The sequence below is a fragment of the Acomys minous genome, assembly GCF_964271855.1.
Source record: "Acomys minous genome assembly, chromosome: 13".
Taxonomy (NCBI): domain Eukaryota; kingdom Metazoa; phylum Chordata; class Mammalia; order Rodentia; family Muridae; genus Acomys; species Acomys minous.
Window position 1 is genome coordinate 13,277,069 of NC_140495.1, and position 27,435 is coordinate 13,304,503.

General features: G+C 45.0%; 2 protein-coding genes across 15 annotated transcripts in view; both read right to left on the reverse strand.

The window, feature by feature from the left end:
* Positions 1-10,817, reverse strand: part of SETD2 (SET domain containing 2, histone lysine methyltransferase) — a 95,756-nt gene extending 84,939 nt beyond the window's left edge. The window contains exons 1-2 of one of the 8 annotated variants that reach the window (XM_084752553.1): positions 10,076-10,389; positions 6,134-6,239 (exon numbers count right to left, since the gene is read on the reverse strand). Coding sequence is in view for 3 of the 8 variants with exons in the window: in XM_084752549.1 (XP_084608675.1) it covers positions 10,074-10,146 (73 nt within the window). In the remaining 5 variants the exon portion in view is untranslated. Of the gene's footprint in view, positions 1-6,133; positions 8,964-9,188; positions 9,943-10,073 lie in introns of those variants that run through there. The other 7 variants (XM_084752552.1, XR_014773594.1, XR_014773595.1 and 4 more) reach the window with 7 other exon arrangements.
* A 3,810-nt stretch (positions 10,818-14,627) lies between these two features.
* Positions 14,628-27,435, reverse strand: part of KIF9 (kinesin family member 9) — a 56,257-nt gene continuing 43,449 nt past the window's right edge. For all 7 annotated transcript variants that reach the window (XM_084752630.1, XM_084752628.1, XM_084752625.1 and 4 more), the window contains 3 exons: positions 27,173-27,288; positions 24,006-24,110; positions 14,628-21,690 (listed from right to left, as the gene is read on the reverse strand). In XM_084752630.1, coding sequence (XP_084608756.1) covers positions 21,640-21,690; positions 24,006-24,110; positions 27,173-27,288 — 272 coding nt within the window. In that variant the 3' untranslated portion in view covers positions 14,628-21,639. The remainder of the gene's footprint in view (positions 21,691-24,005; positions 24,111-27,172; positions 27,289-27,435) is intronic.

The window sequence follows — 27,435 nt, forward strand, 5'->3', positions numbered from 1 at the left end:
CACTCAGGAGGAAGAGGTGGGAAAAATCACCAGTTCAAACCAAGACTAGGACATAGATCCTACTTCATAAAAGCAAAACTTCAGATACAGTAATGCATGCCTGTAATCTCAGCACGGGGCAGAGGCAGGAAAGTGAGATATGGTCATCTTCAGCTAGCTGTAAAGCAGTTAAGAACCAGCCTTGATCACATGAGACTCTGAAACAAAAAATGAAACCTAACGAAAAAACTTTAAAAAATAAATAAAAAGGTCACCCAGGCACTGTGGTACAAACCTTTAATCCCAGCACTGGGAGGAAGAGAGGCAGACAGATCTCTGAATTCAAAGCCAGCCTGGTCCACAAGTGGGAGTTCCAGACAGTAAGGGCTACACAGAGGAACTGTCTCAGAAAACAAACGACAACAAAAGGTTAGACTAAATTTGAATAAACTCTAACATTTTCTAAACTAAATTATTCCCCAAAAATTGAGGCTCCAGAGAGATGTATAAACTGATAGCAATACTGTATTTACTACAGAGAGAATGTGTCTAATACACACAGCACTTAGCACAAAGTGTTTAATAAGTGAGCTGTTAGTAATTACAGTTAGATGTGTATATTAAAAAGGATTCTTTGATTACGCCAGTCTCCTCTATTTAAATAAACAGATGTTGCTCATTTCCTATGTTTGGAGCCAGGTCCAGTGGCGCACACCTGTAATCTCAGCATTTGGAAGGCGGAGGCTGGCAGATCTCTGAGTTCCAGGCCAACCTGGTCTACAAAGTGAGTCCAAAAAATAAAAGAAACAAGCAAAACAAAAAAAATGCAGACTGAGATAAGACAAAAGTAAAAGAATGGCATGGGTACGAGTAGTAACAAAGCAAAGACCAATAGGGACTCTTGATGAACATTTATTTAGCTGCAATGCAAGTTGACTCACTGCTTCTTATCACATAGTGAAATTGAGACTTAGAAGTTTAGAAGCTTGAGTTCGAAGCCAGCCTGATCTACAAAGTGGGTCCAGGACAGCCACGGCTATACAGAGAAACCCTGTCTCTCCACAAAAGTTTAGAAATGCTGGGCTGGAGAGATGGCTTAGAAGTTAAGAGCACTGACTGTTCTTCCGGAGGTCCTGAGTTCATTTCCCAGCAACCACATGGTGGCTAAGGACCACCTGTAATGTGATCTCACGCCCTCTTCTGGCCTGCAGGGGTACATGGAGGCAGAGCACTGTATACATAATAATAAATAAATAAATCTTTTTAAAAAAAGTTTAGAAATGCTTACAGCAATGTGACCTTGACTTGTATTCTTAGAAAATCTTTATTAGGAAATAAGAGTCACAGCAAGTGACAAAAGACAGTATTCTTGTACCCTATAACCATCTCTCCGCAACAGGAACCATATAGCTGAAGTACAATATGAAACCAGGAAACTGATACTGGTTCAAGGCCTAGTTTGATTCCCCCCCCCCCCCACTCCCCCGAGCTAAGGACCGAACCCAGGGCCTTGTGCTTGCTAGGCAAGCGCTCTACCACTGGGCTAAATCCCCAACCCTCTAGTTTGATTTTTATTGCTGTGCCCAAAAGTAAATTAGGGGAAGAGTTTATTTAATTTACATTTCCAAGTTACAGTCTATCATTCTGGGGAGCCAGGGCAGGAACTGAAGCAGGAATCATGGAAGAACAGTTTGCTGTTCTGTTTGCAGGCTCAAGCTTACTTAGCTTTCTATTACAGCCCAGGACCACCTCCCTAAAGAGTGGTGCCTTCCACAGTGGACAAGGGTTCCTACATTTATTAATAATCATGTCCACATGCCAGTATGATCTGGGCAACTTCTAAATCAAGGCTTTACTCTCTAAAATGACTCTAGGCTGTCTCAAGTCAGCAATTAAAGCTAACTAGGAGCACATAACTAGACTAAATCTTGTCACTGTTTTTTTTTAACACAGCAAACTGTGTGTATATACAGTACCATGCAATTTAATCCTGTGTAGATTTGTGTTACCACCACCACCACAATCAATACATAACTGTTCAGTGGCTCAATCATTTTCACTCTACATTTTAAAATGTATATGTATAGATGTTTTGTTTGCCTGTATATATGTGCATCATGTAAGTGCCTGGTGCCCTTAGAGACCAGAAGAGAGTGTTGGATCCTCTAATTCAGATGGTTCTGAGTGGCCATGTGAAAACTGAGCCCAGATCTCAGAACTTAACCTCTCAGCCACTTTTCCAACCCTCAGTGTCTATTTTTTTTTCCCCTACAAACTCAATTTTGTTTTTTGTTTTTAAAGTTATTAGGCTGGGTATAGTGGCACACACCTGTAATCCCAGCACTCAGGGAAGGCAGAGGCAAGTGGATCTCTGTGAGTTCCAGGCCAGCCTGGTCTACAAAGAGAGTTCCAGGACAGCCAGGGCTATTATACAGGGAAACCCTGCCTCAAAAAAAAAAAAAAAAAAAAAAAAAAAAAGGAAAGAAACCCGGGATATAGTGCTAGGATGATATGGTGCATGAATATGAGGCTGCAAGTGTGTTTTTATTTTCTTTTTAAAAAATACTTATTATGTATGCAGGACTCTGACTGCATGTGTGCCTGCAAGCCAGAAAAGGGTATTAGATCACATTACAGATGGTTGTGAGCCACCATGTGGTTGCTGGGAATTGAACTCAGGACCTCTGGAAAAGCAGCCAATGCTCTTAACCTCTGAGCCATCTCCCCAGCCCCAAGCTTTGTTTTCAATATACATATATATTACTTATAGTTGAAACAGCTGGCTTCCCACGTTAATAGAGGGTTTTGTTTTTTTCTTCTTTTTTTGAGTGTCCTGGACTCATTTTGTACCTCCCAGGGTGCTGGGACTATAGGCTGGGCAAAGTTACCATAGAGAATACCTATTTGCATTACTGTAAAGTAACTGTTGAAGTACGTTTTTAATAATTAGGCACTTTATTGTATGTAAATAAAATTCACCTCTTTTTTGTTTTGAGACAGGGTTTCTCTGCGTAGCCTTTGCTGTCTTTAACTCACTTTGTAGACCAGACAGGCCTGGAACTTACAGTGATCCACCTGCCTCTGCCTCCCAAGTGCTGGGATTAAAAGCGTGCACCACCATACCCAGCTTCACCTCTTTACTATAACTGAACTTACTTTCAGCAAACAAGCAATACTATAAAGTATGTAGTTTATGTTTCAGAATTCATAGAGTTGCCCTAATAAGTATATATAAATTAATGGCAGTCCTGTTTTTAAGCAGACAAAAAAATGAATTGAGGCCAGCCAGGCATGCTGGGAGGTAGAGGCAAGCAGATTTGTGTTTGAGCCAGCCTGGTCTACAGAACAAGTTTCAAGACAGAACTATGCAGAAAAACCCTACCCTGTCTCAAAAGCCAAGAAAAAAAGAGAAGGGGGGGGGGAAGAACAACACTCTGATCCCAATTCCTGGGACTCAAATGATAGAAGAGAATGACTCCCAAAAGTAGTTCTTGGCCTCCATAAGTACAGGCACTCACACACATACAAAATAAATAGAATGAAAAATAAGCCTTTGTGCATCAGCCATGTGTGTATTTGTTCTACTTCTTATGTGTGAAACCTGGTGCTGTCTGGCTACTCAGAGAGCATATAATTTTATTTATTTATTTTTGGTTTTTCAAGAAAGGGTTTCTCTGTGTGGTCTTGGCTGTCCTAGGCTGGCTTTGTAGACGAAGCTGGCCTTGAACTCACAGCAATCTGCCTGCCTCTGCCTCCCCCAAGTGCTAGGATTAAAGGTGTGCGTCACCACTGCCCAGCAAGCGTAACTATTTACCAAGAAGCCAAATAAGAGACAAAAAACTCAAATATAAGTTACATCATCTTCTCACAAAAAATTAGGACCACTATATAACTGTTCCTAAAGAGAAGGTCTAACTATACTTGGCAAGGAAGTGGGCAGTAGCAAGAGCTATAGTCAGAAACCACCACTTTCTCCAAATTCTTGCAAGCCCACAGCAGTGTTCCCAGTAAGCAGCCCTTCTATCAGCCTGTTTGCACAAGTATATTCTTATCAACACCCACATCATCCCAAAGCTATTTTCACTAGCAAGATGTTAGCATTTGACAGAAAAAGCACTCTAAAATTAAAGGCAGCTTTAGGGACTCAGACCAACTTTAGAATTCAATTTAAATAACCAATTTACTAACTCAACTGGAAAAGACACTAAGTAACCACTAGGCCTGACCAAAATTGGGGGTGGGGGAAGGACTACCAGAACTTACTGTTTTTAAAATGCTTCATTTATATTTAGCAAATATAGGTAGCCATAAACTTACCTCCAAATTTTAAATACCAGAGACTAAAAAAATGGTACGGCTATGAATATTAAGTTGCCTGGGTGCGCTGCCTAAGAGAGTGCCTTAGGTCACATATTAACACACTCAGGGAATAAAAGGCTCCTGATATCACCACGTCTAACAGCTCAATCAACACAAAATTCAAGAAAATTGAGGGGCTGGTAAAATGGCCCACCATGTGGAAAGCAAGGCTTGCCACCTCACTTTCACCTCTAGGACTCAAGTTAGGAAGAGAGAACTAAGGCCCAAAGTGGTTCTATGACCTCTATACATGCAGCATGACACTCACATGCCCACCTCACAGACAGCATAGATTACTCACTCTTTTTCATACACATCCACACATACAAACTAGGGGAAAGTAATGCAAATGACAAATTTTCTATCATTGGTTAATCTTGGCTAAAATTATACCATGGCAAGTATTTGTTAAATTTAATCAGAAAGATTGGAAAAGTCTCAAAAAATGTTTTACTATTATAACCTGAGATGTTGGAGTGGACAATAGGTTTTTCTATCACTAGTTCTCTAAGCACATGCTTGTACTCCCAGCCCCAGCACTTTGAGGCCAATGTAGTAGGATAACAACTTCCAGAACAGCCTATCTTAAAAGCAAAATGAACCTGTGCTTGGTGGCACACACCTGTAATCCCAGCACTTGGGGAAGCAGAGACAAGGGACAGACATATATCTCTATGAGTTTGAGGCCAGGACAGCCAAGGCTACACAGAGAATCCCTGTCTCAAAAAATAAAAAATAAAAAAAGACATGGCTTTACTAAGTTGCTAAAGCTGGCTGCCTTCAACTCAATAACCCAACCATGCTTTGAATATGTGTATTTGATCCTCTTGCCTCAGGTAGGAGTGCTGGTCTGTACCATCAGGCCTATCGATGGTTTACTCTTGTAATCCTAGCCCTTTGAAGGCCAAGGCAAAAGTTGAAGGTCTCCAGGAGATGCCAGTGAAATCCTGTCTCAAAGCAAATAACAACAAAAGAGTCTTACACACTAAATCTTTTTGTTTTGGTTTGCTTTTTTCAGAGACCCTCCTAACCTCAAATTCAGAGATCCACCTGCCTCTGCCTCCCCAAGAGCTGTAATTGTAGGCCTGCACCACCAAGCACAGGTTCATTTGCTTTTGAGATAGGCTGTCTTGGAAGTTGTTTTCGAATCAGGGTTTCTCTGTGTAACAGCCCTGGCTGTCCTAGACTCAACTCTGCAGATCAGGCTGGCCTTGAACTCAAGAGATCCATCTGCCTCTGCCTCCCAAATCCTGGGATTAAAGGTATGCACCACCACACCCAGCAACACACTAAATCTTAACAGTGAACTTCAAAAGAGCATTCCTTGCTTGGTGTGGTGGCACACCCACATTCTCAGAACTTAGGAGGCAAAGGCACAAGAACCATGGAATTCACACTAGCCATGACTACATACTAAGATTTTATCTAAACTGTAAACCATGATGAATTTTTGGCCTTTATTCTTCTACAGTGGATGTCTCATCCAGTCTGGTGGCTTTGTATACTACCTAACTGGATGACTACACATTTATCTCAAGTTTAACTTTCCCCTGACTGAACACCAGACTTGCATAACCAATCCAACCTAAATGTCTAACTAGCATCTCCAATTTACTATGCCTAAAAAGGAACTACTAATCCCAATTTGCTCTTTCTACATCATCCCTTACTCAGTGTAGTTCAGACTGAAAACCTTAGATTCATCTTTAACTTCGCTCACATGCCAGAGGTGTCAACAAATCATATTAGTTTAATCCTCAACATATATTGAGCATCCATCTGTTTCAGATACTACCTTGGTATTAGCCACCAGCAACTCTCTTCTGGATTACTAGCTTCTTTAAAGTCTTCAGGCTTCCATTCTGTTCCTCTCTGCGACACTACAAATGATCCTTCTGAAGCTGAAAGCAAATCATATCATTTCTCTGATTAAAACTCACAGTGGGGTGGACATGTAGTCCCAGCTTCTCAGGAAGCTGAGGCAGAAAGATTATTTGAGCTCAAGAATTCATCAAAGCCAGCCTGGGTTCCGCTCAAAAAACAAAAATCATACAAAAAATCTAGCCAAATTTTTAGAATGGCACTACAAACCTTTGTGAAACCTGCACCCCCTCCTACTGAGTGCTGATTAACTATCACTTTCTTTCTCATTCTGTTCTGGCCACACTAAGAGGAGCTTATACTACTGCCTCAGCCCTTTGGAGCTATCACCTCTACTTGAGTTATAATGGCTACTGCACTGCCACGCCCCTCAACCATCCACCCGACACACACACACATACTTTGCATCTCTCCCTAAACTTACTCTCCCGAAGATGCTTACCAGTTTACCCCATTCTACATTGTGACTTCTTTAACAGTAGCAAATCACCTATATCCTATAGGATTTTCCAATGCACTTTTACCTTTGGCCATTCTGTATAATTTATTGCTTACTAACCTCACTGGAATGTAAACTTCACAAAGACAAATTTTTGTTTTTATACCAATCACTCCTATAGCACCAACCTTTAGTAAAGATAGGCCTATGTTTAAAAACAAAAAACCAACAACAACAAAGCACTTAACTTTCAATATAACAGGTCCTAGAAGACTCTCATTGGATGTGCTAAGCCCTCAATACCAACCCTTGCACTATAAAGAACACCTAATGCAGTTACTCAAATGATTATAATCACTTCACCTGAATACAATTATTTATACTGTAAGGCAAGGCCTACACACGTGCATCTGATTAAGAGTGAGTTAACAAAACAGCCCATCAGACCCCAACTCAAGCTCTAATCAAAGACATCTCAACTTCTTTTTCTCAAAGAACCATTTCAAACTACCTCAAGTCTAAAAAGGAACACAGACACACACACACACACACACAGCCAAGGGCTGTTCATTTATCATATCATTCAATATCCTCCAAAGCCCCAGCAAGTTGCTACCATTAGGATAACTATTTCCAGAATGGGAAAACCCAACAAAGATAAATTCATTTGTTCAAGGTTAGTGTTCAAGTACAGGTTCGTCTGACTCTGAAATGTGGCTCTTTAACCTTGTGCTGTGTTCCTTTCCCGGTTTAAATACTACTTCCCCACAGCATCAGCTATCTCTTCACTTTTTATTTCTTGGGTAGGCCTTATTTTCTTCATATGTAAAACAGGTGATATTGTTCAAGATGCCTACCAACACTTTCGGCCAGTATTAACATCTTATAACCTATACAGGTTAATAAGCAGAAAAAAATACATGTGTCAGAACTTACTCGTCTCTATTAAAAACTGAAACATAAAAGCCAGAAAAGCAGAACCTGAGACTGAAAAACGCTGAACACCCTCCCTGTACTGTAAAGATATACCTCTGACTCTCCATTTTCCAAATATTATGAAAAATGTTTTCCACCAATAAAGAAGGATGTAATCCTTGAAGACTTCACTGTGCAACCTGGAAAAAGTCACTGAAAAGTTCTTTGCCCTTCCTGGGCTAGCATGTTACTCTGTACAAGATAAGCATGCAATCAACATTTATTGAATGATATAAATTCCTTTTGAAGTTTTTCAGGTTTCAAACCTAAAATCTGTAACAGCATTTTGCTTCTGGGCTGCTTGTACAGTCAATCCAAATGTTCTAATTAAAATGTTAATCCAAAATCAAGATCTCAGGAAAGGATAAAGCCATGCTGGTTTAGTACTGCAAAGAAGAGATGGATTTTGTTTTAAGACCACATGCAAGACTGTGCAGAGGTAGTCTATGTATCAAGATTATCTGCCAACTACAGACTAAATTAAAATGCCAGAAGGCCACTAAAGGGCTTCTGTAAGCTGAAAAGGAAGCAAGGTGAAACTACTCAGGCTGTTCTTACCTTGAAAACTAGTCAAAATTCTCCCAATAAGATTTTGTTGTTTTTTTTTTAAGGCAACATAAGGATTTTGCTTTTTAATTGGAAATAACCAAAACTCCAACAAAATAACTTTTGTGTTACACTACCAAAGTAGGAACTGGCGTGGTGGCCCACGCCTTTAATGTCAGCACTGGAGAGGCAGAGCTAGGAGGAATCTGAGTTCGAGGCCAGCCTGCTCCACAGAGTGTCCAGGACAGCCAGGGTTATACAGAGAAACCCTGTTTGGAAAAACCAACCAACCAAACAAACAAACAAAACCAAAGATCAATCAAGTATGATTCAAACATTTCTGAACCAAGATGGAAAAGCTTGGCAAAGGTTCTTGTAATTTAGTCATAAAAGTTAAGTTTCACTAGAAATCCACGTAAGCGTTAACTTTGAAATGAAGTTTGTATGCTCCTAAGTGTAGACAGCAGTAGGAGCAAATCCAGTTAAACAATGGTTTTTCAAGTATGTTAGTGGTCAGCATCTGTAATCCCAGCAACGAGGAAGCTGAAAGGGGAAGGCCTCAGGTTCGAGGCCAGCCAGGCTATACAGTAAATTCAAAACCAGCCTGGAAAACAAGGTGAGACCGTTTATGTAAAAAACAACAAAATCACCATGTGAGAGCTTAAGGAAGGAACCGACTCCAGAAGTTTTCTTTCTGTTGACTTTTGTTGTCATTTTGAAGTCTTCACAAAGCAGCTGAGGCTGCCTACAATCCTAACTCAGGTGTACCAAATCTGACTGGAATGGAAGGAAGCCTTGCTGTGGTAACGGATACTGCCCAACAGAAATATTAAAATGTCCTACACTGAAAAGAAACTACTGGACAAAAAAACAAACCAAAAAAAAAAAAAGCCCCTCTGTATTTCACTTTACAAGAACACTATCTTCTTTAGAGAAGAATACAAAGAGTTTTAGGTCCCAACTAAATTTTCACACCCAAAAGTCATCCTTATAGGTAAGATTCTATTACCTAAGAAATAGTATGCCAAAGTGTTCAAGCCTCATAACCGAGAAAAAAAAATTGTTGGTCGGATTTTCACTTCTTTCAGGCTAAAAAACGAAAACAAAACTGGTGTCACCTCAACAACGGGACCAGACAAACCTCGCCACCATTACAAAACCCAAGTGCCAAAGGTGCAGAACGTGACGCTCGTAGCACTACTGGACCAGGGTCGAGCGTTCAAGAAGAAGTGGGGTTTTTTTGTGTGTGTTTTTTTTTTTTGTTGTTGTTGTTTTAAATCAAAACCAAGAATGCAACGCTGGGCTCGTCCGCGGATCGCAGCAGGGAAAACGCGCGCTAGGGCCTTCCGGTCTCGGAGTTGCCGTCACTGGTAGGCCAGGCGACGGGGCGAGCTTCCACCCGAGCTCGGGGATTCTCGGCCTACAATCGTTGGCGCCCCTCTCGCCGGTTTTGGCCTCCTCGGCGGCGCCTCGGACTCTGCACCCAGGTTTGCGACATTAGCTCGGGCCGCCACCACCACCCCCCGCCCCCGCCCCCAGCGTGCCCGGGAGGAGCAGCGGGGAGCACCGGGCTCCAGGCGGGCCGACTGAGGACGCGGCAACAGCAGTGGAGGCCGTGGCCGCCCCTCCCCCACCGGGCCGCCCCAACCGCCGCTGCGACGCGAGCAGCCGTCTCCGCGCCAGGCCCAACCGCCGGGACAGCCGAGGGAGGCCAAGCGAGGCGGCCCGCGGTGGCTGTGCCCGGCCTGCTCTCCCCCACCACCACCACCACCACCACGATCGCGCGAAGCCGCCCAAGGGCCCCGTTACTCCGCGCGCCGCCACCGGTCAGGACGCGCCGCCCCTCGGCTGAAGCGACCCAAATGGCAGCGGGAAGGCCGCGGACCTGAGACTTACTCAGGGGTCGGGTGCTCGGGATCGTAGAAATCCCCCATCTTCGGTGGCGGCTGCGACGGCAGCTGCTTCATGAGGAGCAGCTGGAGGCGGCGACGCTAGCCCCCTCCCCGCGGCAGGCCGCCGATGCGGGGGAGGGGACCGGAGGGGAGGAGGCCGCTGGTCCGATCGCGGCGGCGGCAGGGGCGGCCCGCGTCGCTGGCTGGCTGGCTGGCTGGCTGGCTGGCTCGCCTGCTCCCTCCCTCCCTCCCTCCTCCCTCCGGCAACCGCCCGCCGCTCTCTCCCTCTCACACTCACTCCCGGAGCAACGCGCACCCCGCCCGCCCTGCAGCCTTGCAGGCCCAGCCCCTTAAAGAGACACGCACAGGCAGCCCACCGGCCGCCAGTCGGCGCGCCAGCCACAGCCCGCCGACCCCGGCAAGGGGCGGGGTGCAACCCGAGGGCCGGGCCGGGCCTAGCCTGAGGCTTCCCGGAACAATAAGTCCCAGGGCTAAGTGTTGTAGGCGGGTCCCGCAGCTGGAGGGGCGCCACCGCTATCCTTCCCAGGGCGACGTCCCGGGGAACAGCCCGAGGCCCTTAGGTTACCAGCCCTCATCCTTCGAAGCCCTCCGCAGCCAGAAGCCCCGGAGCCCTCGGAGAGCCTGGCCTCTAAGTTGTGAGGTAGCGCAGCTGCCGTTCCTGCCCCTTTATTTCTTCTCCCTTGCCTCCTCATCTCGCTCTCAGCGCGCCAGGAAACCAAGCTTAAACCGGGGGGGGGGGGGGGGGGGGATATGCTTCTCAGACCCGGCTTCCCGGACACGCAGTCTCTCCCCCCCCCCTGCAGTCTCCCGCCCGGTCTTTAGTTCCAGCCGCCCCCACCACCGTGTCCCCACCGTCACCTACCTTCCTCCTCCCCGCGGGATTCTGCCCTCACCCCAAAAGTCTGAAAGGCTATATTCTTAAGACCTCAGAGAAAATGTCCTGAGGCAAAGGTTCTTGGTTACTTCCTTTAAAAAAAAACAAAGTTAGGTTAACTTGAAAGCTTTTTGTTTCTGGAAGAAGAAGCAGAGACTGTTAGCTAACTTACACGACACTGGATTTATAGCCGTTGCTTATCATGAAAGTGGCAGTTAGTAGCGAGTTCAGATCTTCTATGGAGTTTCTTTGGGGAAAGATTAGCCACTAATTTTGTAATTGGACTTACCAACAAATTGAAGTGTGATCTAAGAATATTTCAATAGCTGTTGGTGGTGTTTAGCCAAGATCTTCTGTAGTTTAGACTTAACCTGAACACTTGCGTGCCTCTTTTCCTGCCTACATCCTCTTGAGTGCTGGAATCCCAGCATTTTTGTTTGGTTTTCAAGACAGGGTTTCTCTTTGTAGCCCCGGCTGTCCTGGAACTTGCTCTGTAGCCCAGGCTGGCCTCGAACTCAGAGAGATCCACCTTACTTATGCTTCCCAAGTGCTGGAATTAAAGGCATGTGCCACCACCTCTCAGTTTAAGATGTTTTGGGGCTTTTTGTTTTTGTTTTTCTGGATTTTCGAGACAGGGTCTCTCTCTGTTAGCCTTGGCTGTCCTGGACTCAATTTGTAGACCAGGCTGGCCTCGAACTCACAGCGATCTGCCTGCCTCTGCCTCCTGAGTGCTGGGATTAAAGGTGTGCGCCAGCACGCCCGGCTAGATGTATTTTTTAAATTGTTTCTGTATGGTGTGTGTGTTGAGGCACACACATGCACACATGTGGAGATCAGAGGATAACATTAGTGAGTTTATTCTCTTCTCCCTCTTATGTGGATCACTGGGATGTAGTTTACATCATTAGGCTAGGCAGCAAGTGCCTTTACAGGCTGAGCCAGCTCACAGGCTCCTAAAATGTGTTATTTTACTTGTATGTAGGCTATCAGTATCATTTTCTTTTTATAATTTCATTTAGAGGTTAATCTGGCTTTTTCCCCCCTTCCTGGTAACTATGCATATAGTGGAAGTTCAAGGTCCACCAGACTCTTTTTTTTTTTTTTTTAAGTATACAGTGTTCTGTCTGCATGTATGTACACCTGCATGCCAGAAGAGGGCATCAGATCACATTATAGATGGTTATGAGCCACCATGTGGTTACTGGGAATTGAACTCAGGACCTCTGTAAGAGCCGGCGGCGCTCTTAACCACTGAGCCATCTCTCCAGCCCCCACCAGACTCTAGGTTTCAGTCTCCTACAGCCATTTTGTTGTTTTGCTTTTGTTCTTGAGTTTTCTTTTACTGCCTAGAAAATTGCTGTGTATCCCATGCTGGCCTCAAACTCAAAATTCTTCTACCCCAGCCTCCCCGACGCCTGGACTACAGGTGCCAGACACCACAACCTGCGGAAGGTGAAAGTTACATAGTATGAACAGATTCTCTCCTTGCTGTGAGGAGAAGATGAGTTACTTGTGAAACTCTGAACTTCTGCTTTTTCTGTACTTTCTTTTTGCATGTTTGTTTTTGAGACAGGGTTTCTGTGTATCCCTGCTGGCCTTGCCCTGCTATGTAGCCAGTGATGACCTTGACATTTTCTCATTCTGCATCTACCACTTAATGCTGAGATTACAGGCAGACATTGTAATGATTAAAAAAGAACATGCCAGGCAACAGATACAATATGGGGGAGAAGGAAGGGGAGCACCCAGAGAGAGAGAGAAGAAGAGAGAAACAAGAGGACCAAAGAGAGACAAAGTAGATTTGCCCTTTTATAATCCTGGGTAGGGCCCCGCCTAGTGACAGGTAGGTAATGACATCATAGGTTGCTAGGCAGACTGGGGCAGTATGCTGACATGACCATAGCTAGTTTCTTTAGTGCTTCCTGCATACCAGACAAGCACTCTACCAACTGAGAAACATCCCCAGTCCATAAAATCCTAAACTTTGAACAGATGTCAGCACATTTTAGGTTATTATAGTCCAATGGGTAAGTTTTGTCTGGCACTATGTAAATCTATGCCACACCGGTCAATTTCTAGTCATATGACACTGGGCGTGGCTGTTTCTCAGGCTTCTGCCTTGCCTATAAAACAGAAGTGTATCTACCTGACAGATAATTCTGTGAACATGTTTGCACAAAGCCTCTTACTAAGTTATCTTTAAGGCTTTTTTTTTTTTTTGAGATATTTCCATATGCAGCCTAGGATTGCCTTAAACTTGAAGTCTTCCTCAACCTCTTGTGTTAGATTTTGAATAGAGTAGAGCTCTTTGCCTTAAATGCCATATAAGCTGTTGGCAGGCACTTGAGATTAGAATAGGGCTATTTTATGAGCCAGGCCTGGTGGCGCACGCCTTTAATCCCAGCACTCTGGAGGCAGAGATCACTGTGAGTTCGAGGCCAGCCTGGTCTACAAAGTGAGTCCAAGACAGCCAAGGCTACACAGAGAAACCCTGTCCTGGGAGGCAATGGGAGCAGCTATTTTACATGGAAACTAAGTTGAGACTAAGTTGAGAGGAACCAAAGATAAGGTATACGGGTTTCCCATTTCCTTAATAACAAAGTAAGCAGTTCTCTAGCAGGAGCCAGATTAATGGTATTGCCAATCGAATGATAATATTTGTCTGGCCAGAACCCAATAGGGTAACATATCAAACCATGGTGGTCAGTGGAAATTCTAAGGCTCGTGAATCTTTGATTCAAAATTTTATAGGCAGCACCTATGAAACAGTGTTTAGGATTATCTAGAGTCTGGCTTGCTGTCCATGTCCCAGATTGGCCTCAGCCTCCAAGTACTAGGATTACGAACCACCACACCCAATTTAAATTCAAGTTCAAAAAACTGCATGCTGTGGGGCGTGGTAAACCATGTCTTTAGTCTCTGCACTCAGGAGGCAGAGGCAGGTAGATCACTGTGAGTTCAAGGCCAGCCTGGTCTACAAAGCAACTCCAGAACAGCCAAGGATACACAGAGGAACCCTATCTCAATTAAAAAAAAAAATTTTTTTTAAATCCCTATCCTCCCACCTCATTCTTTATACTTTCTGTGACTGGCCTTCTGTTCAATGTGTAAGCCTGGCTGGCCTAGAATTAAATTTGTAGACCAGGAAGGCCTTAAAAGCAGATATATACCTGCCTCTACCTCTTCAGTGCTAGGATTAAAGGTGTGTGCCACCATGCCCTGCTATTCCATGCTTTTATGCAAAAAGCTCTCCAAATGCATTTAAAGAAAAAAATGTCGGCCGGGCATGGTGGCGCACGCCTTTAATCCCAGCACTCGGGAGGCAGAGGTAGGCGGATCGCTGTGAGTTCGAGGTCAGCCTGGTCTACAAAGTGAGTCCAGGGTGGCCAAGGCTACACAGAGAAACCCTGTCTCGAAAAACCGAAAAAAAAAAAAAATGTCCAAAATCCCCAACACGAAACCTGTTCCCACTCCTACAGTACTAAGTACCATAAACCCTTGAGACTTAGCCAGGCGTGGTAGCACATGCCTTTAATCCCAGCATAATTGCTTCTAGTGTCTCCTTTGGCCCCAGGCCACGCCCGTCACATCCATTCCAGCAGAGCCGGGGGTGGCTACTGGTAGGTATTCTCCCACCACAAAGTAAGCAAGTCAAGCCAGATTAAAGTACAGAGGCAGGTTTATTGGGGGTAGCTCTCAGGCAGGCTCACCACCAGTTCCAGGGAAAAGGAGGTTGGGGTAGAGGGGAAGATCGTGGGCATACTGAGAGAACCAAAATGTCTGGATTATATAGTGAAGAGCTCTGAGGGAAAGGAAGTCCAGCTCCTGGGCTGGAAAGTTAAGCATAGAGGGTGGGGAATGCCAGCCACACCCTATAACAGGACTGAGGGATGCTGGGAGAATCTGGAAGCCAGGTCCACTTCATATCAGGCGCCTCAGCTGCTTGTCCTAGGTCTGAAACCTAGCAGCTACTAGTGACCGTTAAAGTTAACACTGGTGTGTTGTGAAAAGGGCAAGAAAGCCAAAGCTCAGTCATTCCCCACAGGCAATTCTAGGGTTTGGTAAAATGATGGGAAATGTATTTAGGACAGGGGAGCACCAGTTGATCCCCCTGAGCACTTTCTCCAAAACTATTTGTAAATATTTTCCCTCCCAGTGCTGCAAATTGAACACAGTGCCTTGTATGTTAGGTATACTAGTTAGCTTTGTCAACTTGACATACATAGCCTAGAGTCATCTGAGAGGAAAGCCTCAGTTGAACTGTCTACATCAGATTGGTCTGTGGTGCTTCTGTGGGGAAGTTATTGATGGAGGATGGCCCAGCCCACGTGGGCAGCACATGCCTACATAGCTGGTCCAAGACTATATAATAAAACAAAAATAATTTCTGGTCTGATTTCCCCAAATGATGGTTGTGGCCTGGAAGTGTAAACCCTAAGTTGCTTTTGGCCCAAGTGTTTAATCACAGCAACAGAAGGAAACTAGAGCACTAAACAAGCAGCCCCATCACTGAGCTATACCCACAGCCGGTGTAAAGACTTGGAGCTAATGTATTGGCTGATATACATATGAATATATAGTATACTGACTGATGCAACACATAGGCAATTAGGTGTGTTCTAAGATAACATTGGGTGGTACCTTTTTTTCCTGAGTGGCAGGGGTTCTTCTAGGTACCCAGGCCAGAGGTTTGGCTCAAATGGGAACCTGACTAAGGCTCTGGGAAGACAAAAGGTCATTTCCCCCTAGAGTCCACAATTGGAGCTGGAACTGAGTTGGAGGCCACTTCCTATCCACTTAACCCCTTCCTACTTACCCCCCTAATCCTTTCTCCAAATAAGGATTGTCAGAGGATTATCCTCCTCAGTAGATACTGACTTTGTGAGGTTCAGTGTGGCACACCTGTAATCCCAGCACTCCAGAGCCAAGATTGAGAATTCAGTGCCAGCCTGACTACACAGTAAGACCCTAAGACTACATAGGAAGACTCAAAGAATTGGAAGAGAGGGGGCTGGAGAGATAGCTCATCGGTTAAGAGCACTGATGCTCTGCCAAAGCAGGGCTGGAGAGATGCCTCAGAAGTTAAGAGCACTGTCTGTCCTCCCAAAGGTCCCAGCATCCACATGGCAGCTCATAACTGTAACTCCAAGATCTGACACCTTCATGTAGACATATATGCAGGCAAAACACCAATGCACATAAAATAAAAATAAAAATAAAAAAATTGGAAGGGAGGGAATTCTCAAGTTTGAAAGGACAAGCACATAAGTTTTTAGTTCAGTGACCTTGTGCAGTTTCTTTCCTTCTCAGAAGTCAGGCAAGAATGACATTAGCAAGACGCTGGGGCTCAGCGTGACATTGGGAAATTAAATCTCTCTCCATATACTCACACAAAGACCTTCACCATGGCAGAGTTGATCCTAGTGGAAAAGCATTGGATATATAAAAGGATAAATTGTTTTTCCTTTTTCCCAAACAATACAAGACTACTACTCTGCTTTCAAATTATTTGCTTTTGTTATAAAACATATTCTGTCTTGTTTATATCCATTAACCACAAAATTACATATATGCTGGGATACTCTCTTGTGCACTGTGTAAAAATCATCTCCATGTTATTCAAATGCTAATTTCTGTTAGGCCAGAGAGCTGAGTGCAGTACTTTGGTATTATTTTTATGAAGTCTCACCTGTCTGGTGTTTTATAACATTTTTCACCATCACCTTCTGATCGGTTTCATAAAGAGCTGAGTGGCCTATAGCAGAGCAGGAGAGGTGGGGCTTCCAGGCGGAGAGAGGAATGCTGGAAAAGAATCAAGCACGGGATTTACCAGCCAGATGCTGAGGAAGAAACAGGTGCTGGGACTGAGGGGAGGTAACAAGACACACGGCAGAATATATTAATGCGTAAATTTAAGTTATACAAGCTAGTTGGAAATAAGCTTCAACTAAGGCCAAGCTTTCATATTAATAAAAGGTCTTTGTATCATTACTTGGGCACCTGGTTAGCAATAACTGACAATTTTTCAGTTCTATACCCTCATTTACCCATCTTTTTCTGCCCCTCTCCTTTTTTAACAAGTATTTGTGAGCTCTAAGGATCTACCTATGTCAATATCCCTACTTTGTTGCCCCCCTGACTCCAGGGCTAGCTTTACAGCCACATGCCACCATCCCTTGCTTTTACCTGGGTACAGGGGATCCAAACTTACATCCTCATGTCTGTTCAGTAGGCACTCTAATGTCTGGGTGTTGGAGGTTGGTCTGATGTTTTTGTTTTTTGGTTTTTTGAGACAGGGTTTCTTTGTGTAGCCTTAGCTGTCCTGGACTCACTTTGTAGACCAGGTGCCTCGAACTTACAGAGATCTGCCTGCCTCTGCCTCCCAAGTACTTGGTCTGATGTATTTTGAAGCTAATCACTGCTTGCTGTCTCTGCCCTACCTTGTACCTTGCCTAAGAGCCTAATCTGTTTGGCCAATAAAAGGCCATCACACCTGAGCTGGGCAAATGGATAGGTGTGGCTAAGGTTCCCGGGCTTTGGGAGACCAAATCTTGGGAGAAGGAGATACGGAGGAGAGGAGAAGAAGAAGGCTGCACCATGGGTTAGGTGGAGGAGAAGCACATGGCCAGTGTGGATGGAAATTTAGCCCAGATGATGATAATTAGCAAGTATTTGGGATTATGGATGGGAGGTAGCTGGATAGAAATTATTAGAAGTAGTTTAGGGGATTAATACCCGCCCTACCCCAGGTTAACTAAGGCTATTTTAAAATATAACAGGTAAGCCAGGCGGTGGTAGCACATGCCTTTATTCCCAGTGCTCAGGAGGCAGAGGCAGGTGGATCACTGAAAGTTCGAGGCCAGCCTGGTCTGCAAAGTCCAGGACAGCCAAGACTACACAGAGAAACCCTGCCTCAAAAAAACAAAAAAAATAAAAATAAAATATAACAGGTGTCTGTGTCTTGATTGATTGCTAGCAGGTCAGAAAATACTGCCGTAATAATTATAGGCCTGATAATAAATACTATCAAGGCATACTGATAAATTAACCACAACACTGAGCCTACACTTACTCCTGCAGTCCTGATAAGGGGACCATACATAAGTCCCCTTCTGTTCCACTTGGAAACACACCTGGGATACTGTCACATGACTCTTCCTCTTAGGTAAGAAATACCTTTCCTTGAGACAGTGTGGTGGTACATGCCTCCATTACCAACAGTTGGTCAAGCTAAGGCAGAAAGATCACTGAGTTCCTGACTAGCCTTGAGTTACATAATGAGCCGCTGGGGTAGGAGGGGAGATAAGAGGGGTTGGCTTTAGGGGGCAGGGGTTTAGATGTGCATGCATGCATGCAGGTGTGTGGGTATGGGCACCTGCCACAGCCAGGTCAGAGCAGGATATCAGTTGTCTTCCACTATCGCTTTCTGGCTCTCATTGAACAGGAAGCCCGCTGTTTAGGATATGTTGGATAGCCAACAAGCTCTCAGAACCTGTTGGCTTAGTGTTATTTTGCACTGTGTAAAGTTTACCCACGTTCATTCAAATGCTTCTACTGGCAATTTTTGATTCTTTGTAAACATGTTATGTAAGTATGTTTTTGTTTAGATTCTAAGTGTGGGATTTTAGTTTGGGCTTTAGTACGTCCATAGCTGATAACTGCCTCCTGGGGGGCGTGGTCTTTGCCAACTGGTAAAAGTCTACCTCATGCAGTACAGAAAGGTTTGTGAGCTAGTGCTGCTCCTCCCAAGGGTCCAGCCCACGGATGAGAGCAGGGGGTTCAGGCCAAGGGGTGAGTGGCACAGAGTCACCACATGGACACTGGGAGTCTGGTAAAAGCTAAACAAGGGCAAATGGCTGCAGACTTGTTTATCCAGGAAGAGACAGCAGGTTATATGGCTTTGGGCGACCAGGTTCCTCCACATCCTCTCCGAGCCAGCTAATGGATACTCATGTCTAAGCACCCTCCACCCTTTGTCAATCTAGGACTCTGAGGAAGATAAATACAAGAGCCCAGAGAGAGAAAGTGTCGCATGTAGCAATTTGCAGAAACCAGAGACAGGTGGAGATAGAAACCTTTCAACACAGCTGCTCAGAGGAGAATGCTTGCTGTGTTTGCTGTGGACAGATTGGTATGGCCCCAAAAGAGCCCATTGACCCTAAACAGCTGGTAGAAGTAAAGGAGTCTGCTCCCCCTTTCCCCCACTAACTTTCTCTTACCTAGAGTTAAGGGGTTGGTGGAAGGGAGGTAGCGGCTTCAATACCCCGCATAAAATAGAGTTTTAAAACTATTGTCAACAAATGCTCATTTCTCTATCCCTCTATCTGGTTTCAATCAGGATGGGGCCATTGTAATGTTTATTCTAAGTACCTCCACTCTCCAAGTTAGTCTAAACATGCCCATCATTTGTTCTCTGTGTTGTCAGTAAACACCAACCAGCCAATGCTGAGCATTTGAATAGGGTGGAACATCCAGGTCCAGTAAGGAGAGGAGAACGAGAAAGGGAAGGGAAGTATGAGATTGAGCCATGAGGAGAGGTCCAGGAAGCATCAGGGAAGTGGACCAGAGCCAGGAGAAGATTTTTTAAAAATGCAAGTATGATGGGGATTTTGGCTGGGAAAAAGCTTGATTAGCTTGAAGTTTTAGTAATAATTGCTCAGTATTGTGCTCAAGACTAATTAAATAACTAATCTCCATGTGTCTTTATTTGGGTAAATAGCTGGCTAATGATAGACTGCTTCCATATTCACATTAATAATCATTCTATGCCAGGTGGTGGTGGGGCACATCTTTAATCCCAGCACTTGGGGGGCATAAGCCGATGGATCTCTGTGAGTTCAGTGCCACCCTGTTCTGCAAAGTGAGTCCAGGACAACCAAGGCTACACAGAGAAATCCTGTCTCAACCAAAAAAAAAAGAATAAAAGAAAATAATCATCCTACAAGGATCTGCTTGTCTCTGCCCTCAGTGCTGAGGTTAACACTCATGTAGCCATGTTTTTTATGCATGTATAGGGGATTCAGACTTGGGTCCTTGTGCTTGCAAAGCAAGCACTCTTAGCCCCTTAACCATGTCCTCTTGTCCCAGCTCCTCAGGTTTCTTCATAGAAGTAATCTGAAGACTAGAAATTAACCTCTGAGGTCTGATCTGGAATATTTTCTCATACTGCTTCCCTCTCCAGGGCTTCCAAGTCATTCCAGTGTAGGCCGTTATCATCCTGGGTATTCAAGGGTATCAGATGGAAGATCACTGTCATACCATGTTCAAAGTCAAAGCCTTGGCCCACAGCAGCAGGAGGGAAGATTGCAGGGAAGTTCCAAAACATCTCACTCAGCAGAGACTACATTGGTCAGCTGGGAAGCCCCCCGGAGGGCCAGTGTTTGTCCCAAGCAAAGCAGTGAGCTCTTTCCCTGTGGTACCATCTCCAAGGACACAGAGCTTGAAAACTTGACTCAGGAGTAATGGTTTCTCTTCTCTGCCCAACCCTGCTGGTGTGATCCCTATACCTGTCCAGAGTGACCTGATCGTTTTCACTTGTGTTTATCTACAGTCACACACTGAGAAAGAAAAGGAAGGGGCCAAGACGGAGAAGCTGAAACACCTATTGCACATGTGTGCTTGGCCAGAAAGGCTGTGGGATCTAAGGCACAGGGACCCAGTCCTGCCTCACCCTTTTGTAGGTCACTATGGCTGATGTTCTTGTTGCACCTGAAGAATGTCCTCCTGTCTTCAAGGCCAGGAACAGAGAGAGTGAAGGCTGAAGGAAGTATTCTCAGCCCAGGCTCATCTCAGGATGCCCCCTGAAGAGAGCAGAGGCTGACAGAAGGGAAACACTTGTCAGGAAAAGCCTGATTGCTGTTTTGACATCCTACTCAAGGCTAAGATGACTTTATTTTTTGTTTGATAGAGGGTTTCATATAGTCCAGACTGACCTTGAACTGGAGATGTAGCTAAGGGTAACTCTGAACTCCTGATCCCCCTGTTGCCACCACCCAAGTACTGGGATTCCTGTCCCACCATGCTACAATATGAGCTATTTTTCTTTTTGGTGGTGTTGGAGATGGAAGAACTTCATAAATGCTAGACAAGTATTCTACCACTGAGCTTCGCTCTCAATTCTTCTCCCATCCAGTGTGTGTTTGTGTATGTTGCTAGGAATCAAACCTCAAGTGTGATGCTTGCTAGGCAAACACTAGGACTTGGTTTTAGCCACAACCTGTACAGAAGGAAGATGTCCTTCCAAACAGGAAATAAGCCGGGCGTGGTGGCACACGCCTTTAATCCCAGACAGAGGCAGGTGGATCACTGTGAGTTCGAGGCCAGCCTGGTCTACAAAGTGAGTCCAGGACAGCCAAGGCTACAGAGAGACCCTGTCTCGAAAAAAAAAAAAATCCAAACAGTAAATAAAGCAATGTTTAGAATAGTATTTAAAGTCCAAACTAGAAAATAATTTTATCTTGATTTTACAAGTAGTAGCAAATGAAAGTCAAAAGTGTTCTGTAGAGAGGGGCAAGGGCACCCTTTGGAGGATGCCCATCCTCATGGGCAGGGAACTGTGTGCTTCTCTGGGTTTGGTCCCATCTAGCAGCAGAGTAGCTGGAGCTCTGGGCATGTGGCCGAGCAGCTTCCTGAGAACAAGCTGGAACTGCTGATCTTCAAGCTATTGATGAGACTTATTTTCTGTGTGACTGTTGGAGGGCCGCTATGGCTTTCATATAATTGTGCTAGAAGAAAAAGATCAAGACAAGGGAAATTGATCAGGACCTGTGGTCTTAGTAAGGACTCACAAGCCGTGTCACTCATGTCACTTTATCATTCTTCCTGCAAACATCAGTCTGGAGACAAAAATCCTCTGGATAGTGCAAATTCTATGAAAAGCAACATTCCATTCCAACACTTTCATGTCTTTCTCATGTTGGGTAAACACTGCTCCCCAACTGTACCCTGATATGCCAAAAAAGCAGCTTCCAGCTAGTCGCTGAGCAGGAGAGAGAATAAGGCTAGACTTCCTGCAAGCCAGAGTGAGGAATAGTAAGAGGAGGAAGGTGGGGATTCAGCCATGGGAGAGGTCAAGGAAACATCAGGAAGCAGCTGGAGCAGGAAAGCTACAAAGTGAAAGCATCACTAGAATGCATCCTGGGAGGAAGCCAGATTAGTTTAGAGGGTTAATAAGAGAATAATAACTGCTCAGTTACTGTGATGTGAAGCTTATCATTAAACAAACACAAAATGATCTCCTGGGGGCTAGAGAGATGGCTCAAATGTTAAGAGCACTGTCTTATCTTAAAAAGGTCCTGAGTTCAATTCCAAGTAACCACATGGTGGCTTGGAACCATCTATAATGAGATCTGGTGCTCTCTTCTGGCATGTAGGCATACATGCAGGCAAAATATGTTATAGTAATAGGAAACTAAGACAAACAAGGATTCTACCTTTAGAGGTTGGGGCCTGTTACTATTACAGGCCCTCCCTCTAGCTGTAGTACTCACAGATTTCACTCTTTTTTTTTTATTTATTTAAATTCTGTTCAGCCAGCCTTGGTAGCACACGCCTTTAATCCCAGCACTCAGGAGGAAGTGGCAGGTGGATCTCTGTGAGTTCAAGGCCAGCCTGGACTACAAAGTGAGTCTAGGACAGCCAGGGCTATTATACAGAGAAACCCTGTCTCAAAAAACCAAAAATAAATAAATAAAATAATAAATTCTGTCCTTTTAATACACGGCTAGGAGCCAGGCATGGTGGCACATGTCTTTAATCCCAGCACTCGGGAGGCAGAGGCAGGCAGATCATTTTGAGTTCAAATCAGCCTGGTCTACAAGGCATGTCCAGGATATCCAAGGCTACATAGAGAAACCCTGTCTCAAAAAACTAAAAACAAAAAAACAAAAAATTTAAACAATACACTGCTAGGCTCCCTGAGAGTAAGTAGAAAAGACTGTTGCTAAAGTGGGCGGGCAAGGAACAAATGTTAAAGCCAGCTTAGAGCATGAAAAGGAATTGTAGAGTCCCCAAGGTAAGAGACTGAACCTGCACTGCCAACACAAAGCTGGAATTTTCTTTTTCTTTTTCTTTCTTTCTTTTTTGTTTTCTCTCTCTCTCTCTCTCTCTCTCTCTCTCTCTCTCTCTCTCTTTTCAGTTTTTTGAGACAGGGTTTCTCTGTGTAGCTTTGGCTGTCCTGGACTCACTTTGTAGACCAGGCTGGCTTTGAACTCACACTGATCCACCTGCCTCTGCCTCCAGAGTGCTGGGATTAAAAGCGTGCACCACCACGCCTGGCAGGAATTTTCTTTATATAACTCAAGGTGGCCTTGACCTCAAGATATACCACAGCCCCAAAGTGCTGAGATTACAAAATTTGACTTAATTCCAACAGGAGAATTAGGAGTTCAAGGCCACCCTCTGCTATTTAGCAAGTTCAAGGCTTGCCTGAACTATATGAAACCTTGTTTGAAAGGACAAAAACAGCCAGATATGCCTGTATTCTCTTCTCAGCACTTGGGAGGTAGAGACAAGAGTATTAGTTCAAGGTCATCTTTAGCTGCATATCGGTTTTGAGGCCTGCTTAAGCTAAATGAGACAGCATCATGTTTGTTTTGTTTTCTTTTTTGAGAGAGGGTTTCTCTGTGTAGCTCTGGATGTCCTAGAATAAACTCTAGATCAGGCTGGCCATTTGTGCAGGGTAGCCCCCTGGACAGGCCCTTCTCCACAGGCAGTGGTCGCGGAGGATCTCTTTCCTAGACTATCATGGGCTGTGAGCCACCATACATGGTTATGGGTTAGCATTTACAAGCCATGTCCAGACCTGGCCATGCTCTATGGGATCCTCCTTCCCCCGAGTTCAAAGTCCAGCCTTGTTCCAGTATAGAGCTGGCAGAAGATAGCCATGGACCAAGGGTGACACTCAGTCTCCCTGGGCTGGTACCATCACCACCACCCCCACATACACCATGTGCCTATCTAATACGGTTGGTGATTCTGGGTATCCTAGTAATAAAGTCTGCACCCCCTTGCCTTCACAGACATAAGTGCCCCAAGTTACCTTCTGTTCTGTCTTGACTTTGGCATTGTAGAAGGAGACAGAATCAGGAGCCTCAGGCAGGACAGTCTGCTGCAGCTGGCTGAACCTGTCCTGGTCATCTTCTCCCTGGAAGAGGCCCAACCCAGTTCAGTACCTCAGCCTGCAGTAGTCAGGAAAACCCTGGCAGGGCCTGTGCTGAGCAGCAGGATAGCCCCTGGGTTTGCAAATGCACCCAGAGCATCTGTAGTACCCATGTCAGGGTCCTCCCAGAATCCTTTGTAAGGGCCTCCTGGGCACTGCAGAAAGTTGACAATAATAAAAGGTATTCCTTTGTCTACATTTCTCTCTTTTAAAAATGTATGTATATGGGTGCTTTGTCTGCATGTACATCTGTACACCAGAAGGAGGAACTGGGATTTCATGGAACTAAGTTATAGAAGGTTGTAAGCTACGGTGTGGGTGTGGGAAATTGCACTCAAAGCCTCTGGAAGAGCATTCAGTGCTCTTAATCACTGAGCCATTTCTCCAACCCCTACACATCCCTCTTTAAGGTTTGTGCTGGTTGGTTTTTAATCTACCTGACATAAACCTAGACATGTCAGGGAAGAAAGACTCGCAAGGAATTTCCCTCCATCAAGCTGACCTATAGGCAAGTCTGTGGGGCGTTTTGTTTGATTGTTTGTTTTTCGAGGCTGGGTTTCTCTGTGTAGCCTTGGCTGTAGACTTGCAGACCAGGCTGGCCTCAAACTCACAGTGATCCACCTGGCTCTGCTGGGGGCATTTTCTTGATTAATGATTAATGTAGGATGACCCAGCCCTTTGGGGGCAGTGCTGCCCCTGGGCAAGTGGTCCTGGGTTTTATAAGAAATCAAACTGAGCTGGGCGGTGGTAGTGCAAGTCTTTAATCCCAGAATTTGGGAGGCAGGAGGATCTCTTTGAGTTCGAGGCCAGCCTGGACAACAGAGCTAGTTCCAGACAGCCAGAGTTGTTACACAGAGAAACCCTATCTTGAAAAACGAAAAAGAAGAAGGAAGAAGAAGAAGAAGAAGAAGAAAAGAAAGAAGCCAGGCGGTGGTGGCGCACGCCTTTAATCCCAGCACTCCAGAGGCAGAGGCAGGCAGATCACTGTAAATTTGAGGCTAGCTTGGTCTGCAAAGTTAGTCCAGGACAGCCAAGACTACACAGAGAAACCTTGTCTCAAAAAACCAAAAATAAATAAATAAATAAGAAAAAAGAAAGAAATCAGACTGAGAAGTGTAAGCATAAAGTTATTGTGTAGGGGTTAATTCTGATTTCCTGTCTAAATGTTGTGTAAACTCTGCTCCTCAATTGTCCCCGTTAGGTCAATAAAGCAGCTTACAGCCAATCAATGAACAGGAGAAAATAGATTGGATTTCCTGCCAGACAGGACAGGAGGAGTCGGGGAGAAGCCAGAGGAGTGGGCCACCAGGAGAGGAGAAAGGAGCTGGAGCTGAGGAAAGCTACAAAAGTGCAAGTATCACTGGGATATTTGCTGGGAGTAAGACAAAATAGCATAAAGAGGTAAGAACAGACTTAAATTGCTCAGATTGTTTTGTTTGGTTTTTTGGGGTTTTGTTTGTTTTTGGTTTTTAGAGACAAGGTTTTTCTGTGTAGCCTCGGCTGTCCTGGACTCACTTTGTAGACCAGGCTGGCCTCAAACTCACAGTGATCCACCTGCCTCTGCCTCCCAAGTGCTGGGATTGAAGGTGTGCACCACCACTCCAGGCTCAAACACTGTTTTATAAAAATAACTTTAGCAGAGTAGGCTAGAGAGATGGCTCAGTGGTTAGGAATACTGCCTGCTCTTCAGGGGCGCTAGGTTCAATTCTCATCCCGCACATAGTGGCTTATAACTGTATATAACTCAAATTCTAAATGAAAACCAGCTCTTTCTTCTGAACTCTGTAAGCACTAGGCACAGGTAGTGAACATACATACATGGACCTATACACATTTGTTTGTTTAGTTTTTTGAGTCAAGGTTTCTCTGTGTCGTGTAGTCCTGGCAGTTCTGGAACTCACTCTCTAGACCATGCTGGCCTTAAATGCAGATTTACCTGCCAAGTGCTGGTGTAAAAGGCATGTGTCATCATCACCTTAGAAACAGGCTTAGGCAAAGGGAGTGGGGAGAAAGGCTGAGCAAGCCATGGGGAACAAGGAGCAAGCTGTCGTGCAGCCTTCCTCCATGGTCTCTACATACGGTCTTCTGCTTCAGTTTCTGTCTCTAGGTTCCTGCCGTGGCTTCCGCTACATCATATAAATTGAAATAAACCCTCCCTCCCCCACCCAAGGTTACTCTGGAAACTTGAGTTAAAATTTTCTAATAAATATTTTTATAGCTGAGCGTGGTGGCGCACACCTTTAATCCCAGCACTCGGGAGGCAGAGACAGGTGGATCTCTGTGAGTTCAAGGCCAGCCTGGTCTACAAAGTGAGTCCAGGACAGCCAAGGCTATACAGAGAGACCCTGTCTTGAAAAAGCAACAACAACAACAAAGTTTTTTATGTAAGCCAGGCTATCATGGTGCACACCCTTAATCCCAGCACTCAGGAAGCAGAGGCAGGCAGAGCTCTTGTGAGTTTGAGGTCAGTCTGGTCTACAGAGTGAGTTCTAGGACAGCCAGGGCTAAAATTGAAACCTTGTCTCAAAAGAAAAATTTTTTTTCATGTGTTTATGTCTGTGCTACTATGTGACACGTGTGTTGTTGCCTGTAAAGGCCAGAAGAAGGTGATGGAACTGGAGCTGAATTACAAATAGTTGTGAGCTGTTTGACATGGGTGCTGAGGACCAAACTCACATCTTCCAGAAGAGCAGCAAGTTCTCTTAATTGCTGAGCCCCTCCCCCTCCTTATTTAATGTGCATTGGTGTTTATCCTACATGTATGTTTGTGTGAGAGAGTTGGATCCACCAGAACTTGAGTTATGAGCTGCCATGTGGCAGCTGGGAATTGAACCCAGGTCCTCTGGAAGAGCAGACAATGCTCCTAACTGCTGAGCCATCTCTCTAGCTGTTTTTCACCTTTCAATAACTGAGAAACTTACACCTGCCTCTCTGCCTGGGCACTGGCTGCACTAGACATCAATCCACAGACGAGGTAAAATTACCCACATTACTGCTACTGTCCCTATGTTCAACTCTCACCACCCTTGTACCCTCATGCTGCCCACCAGAGACACAATCCTGCTGACAGGCACCATGCCTGGCCGGATGCTGCTTCCCAACTTCAGTGCTGCCTGAACATCCTCCGGGATGACAAAGGACTCATTGTACCAGATGTCAAATTCTGCAAGAGCCAGAGACAAAGCGCTGTGAGGTGTGAGGAAGCAGGCAGAGGCTGTGGCAGGCTGGCCCTGTTCTCACCACCATCTCCAGCTGTCAGAGCCCTGGGAAGCACACACCTGAGGCTTCTGACCAAGCCCCTGACATGAAG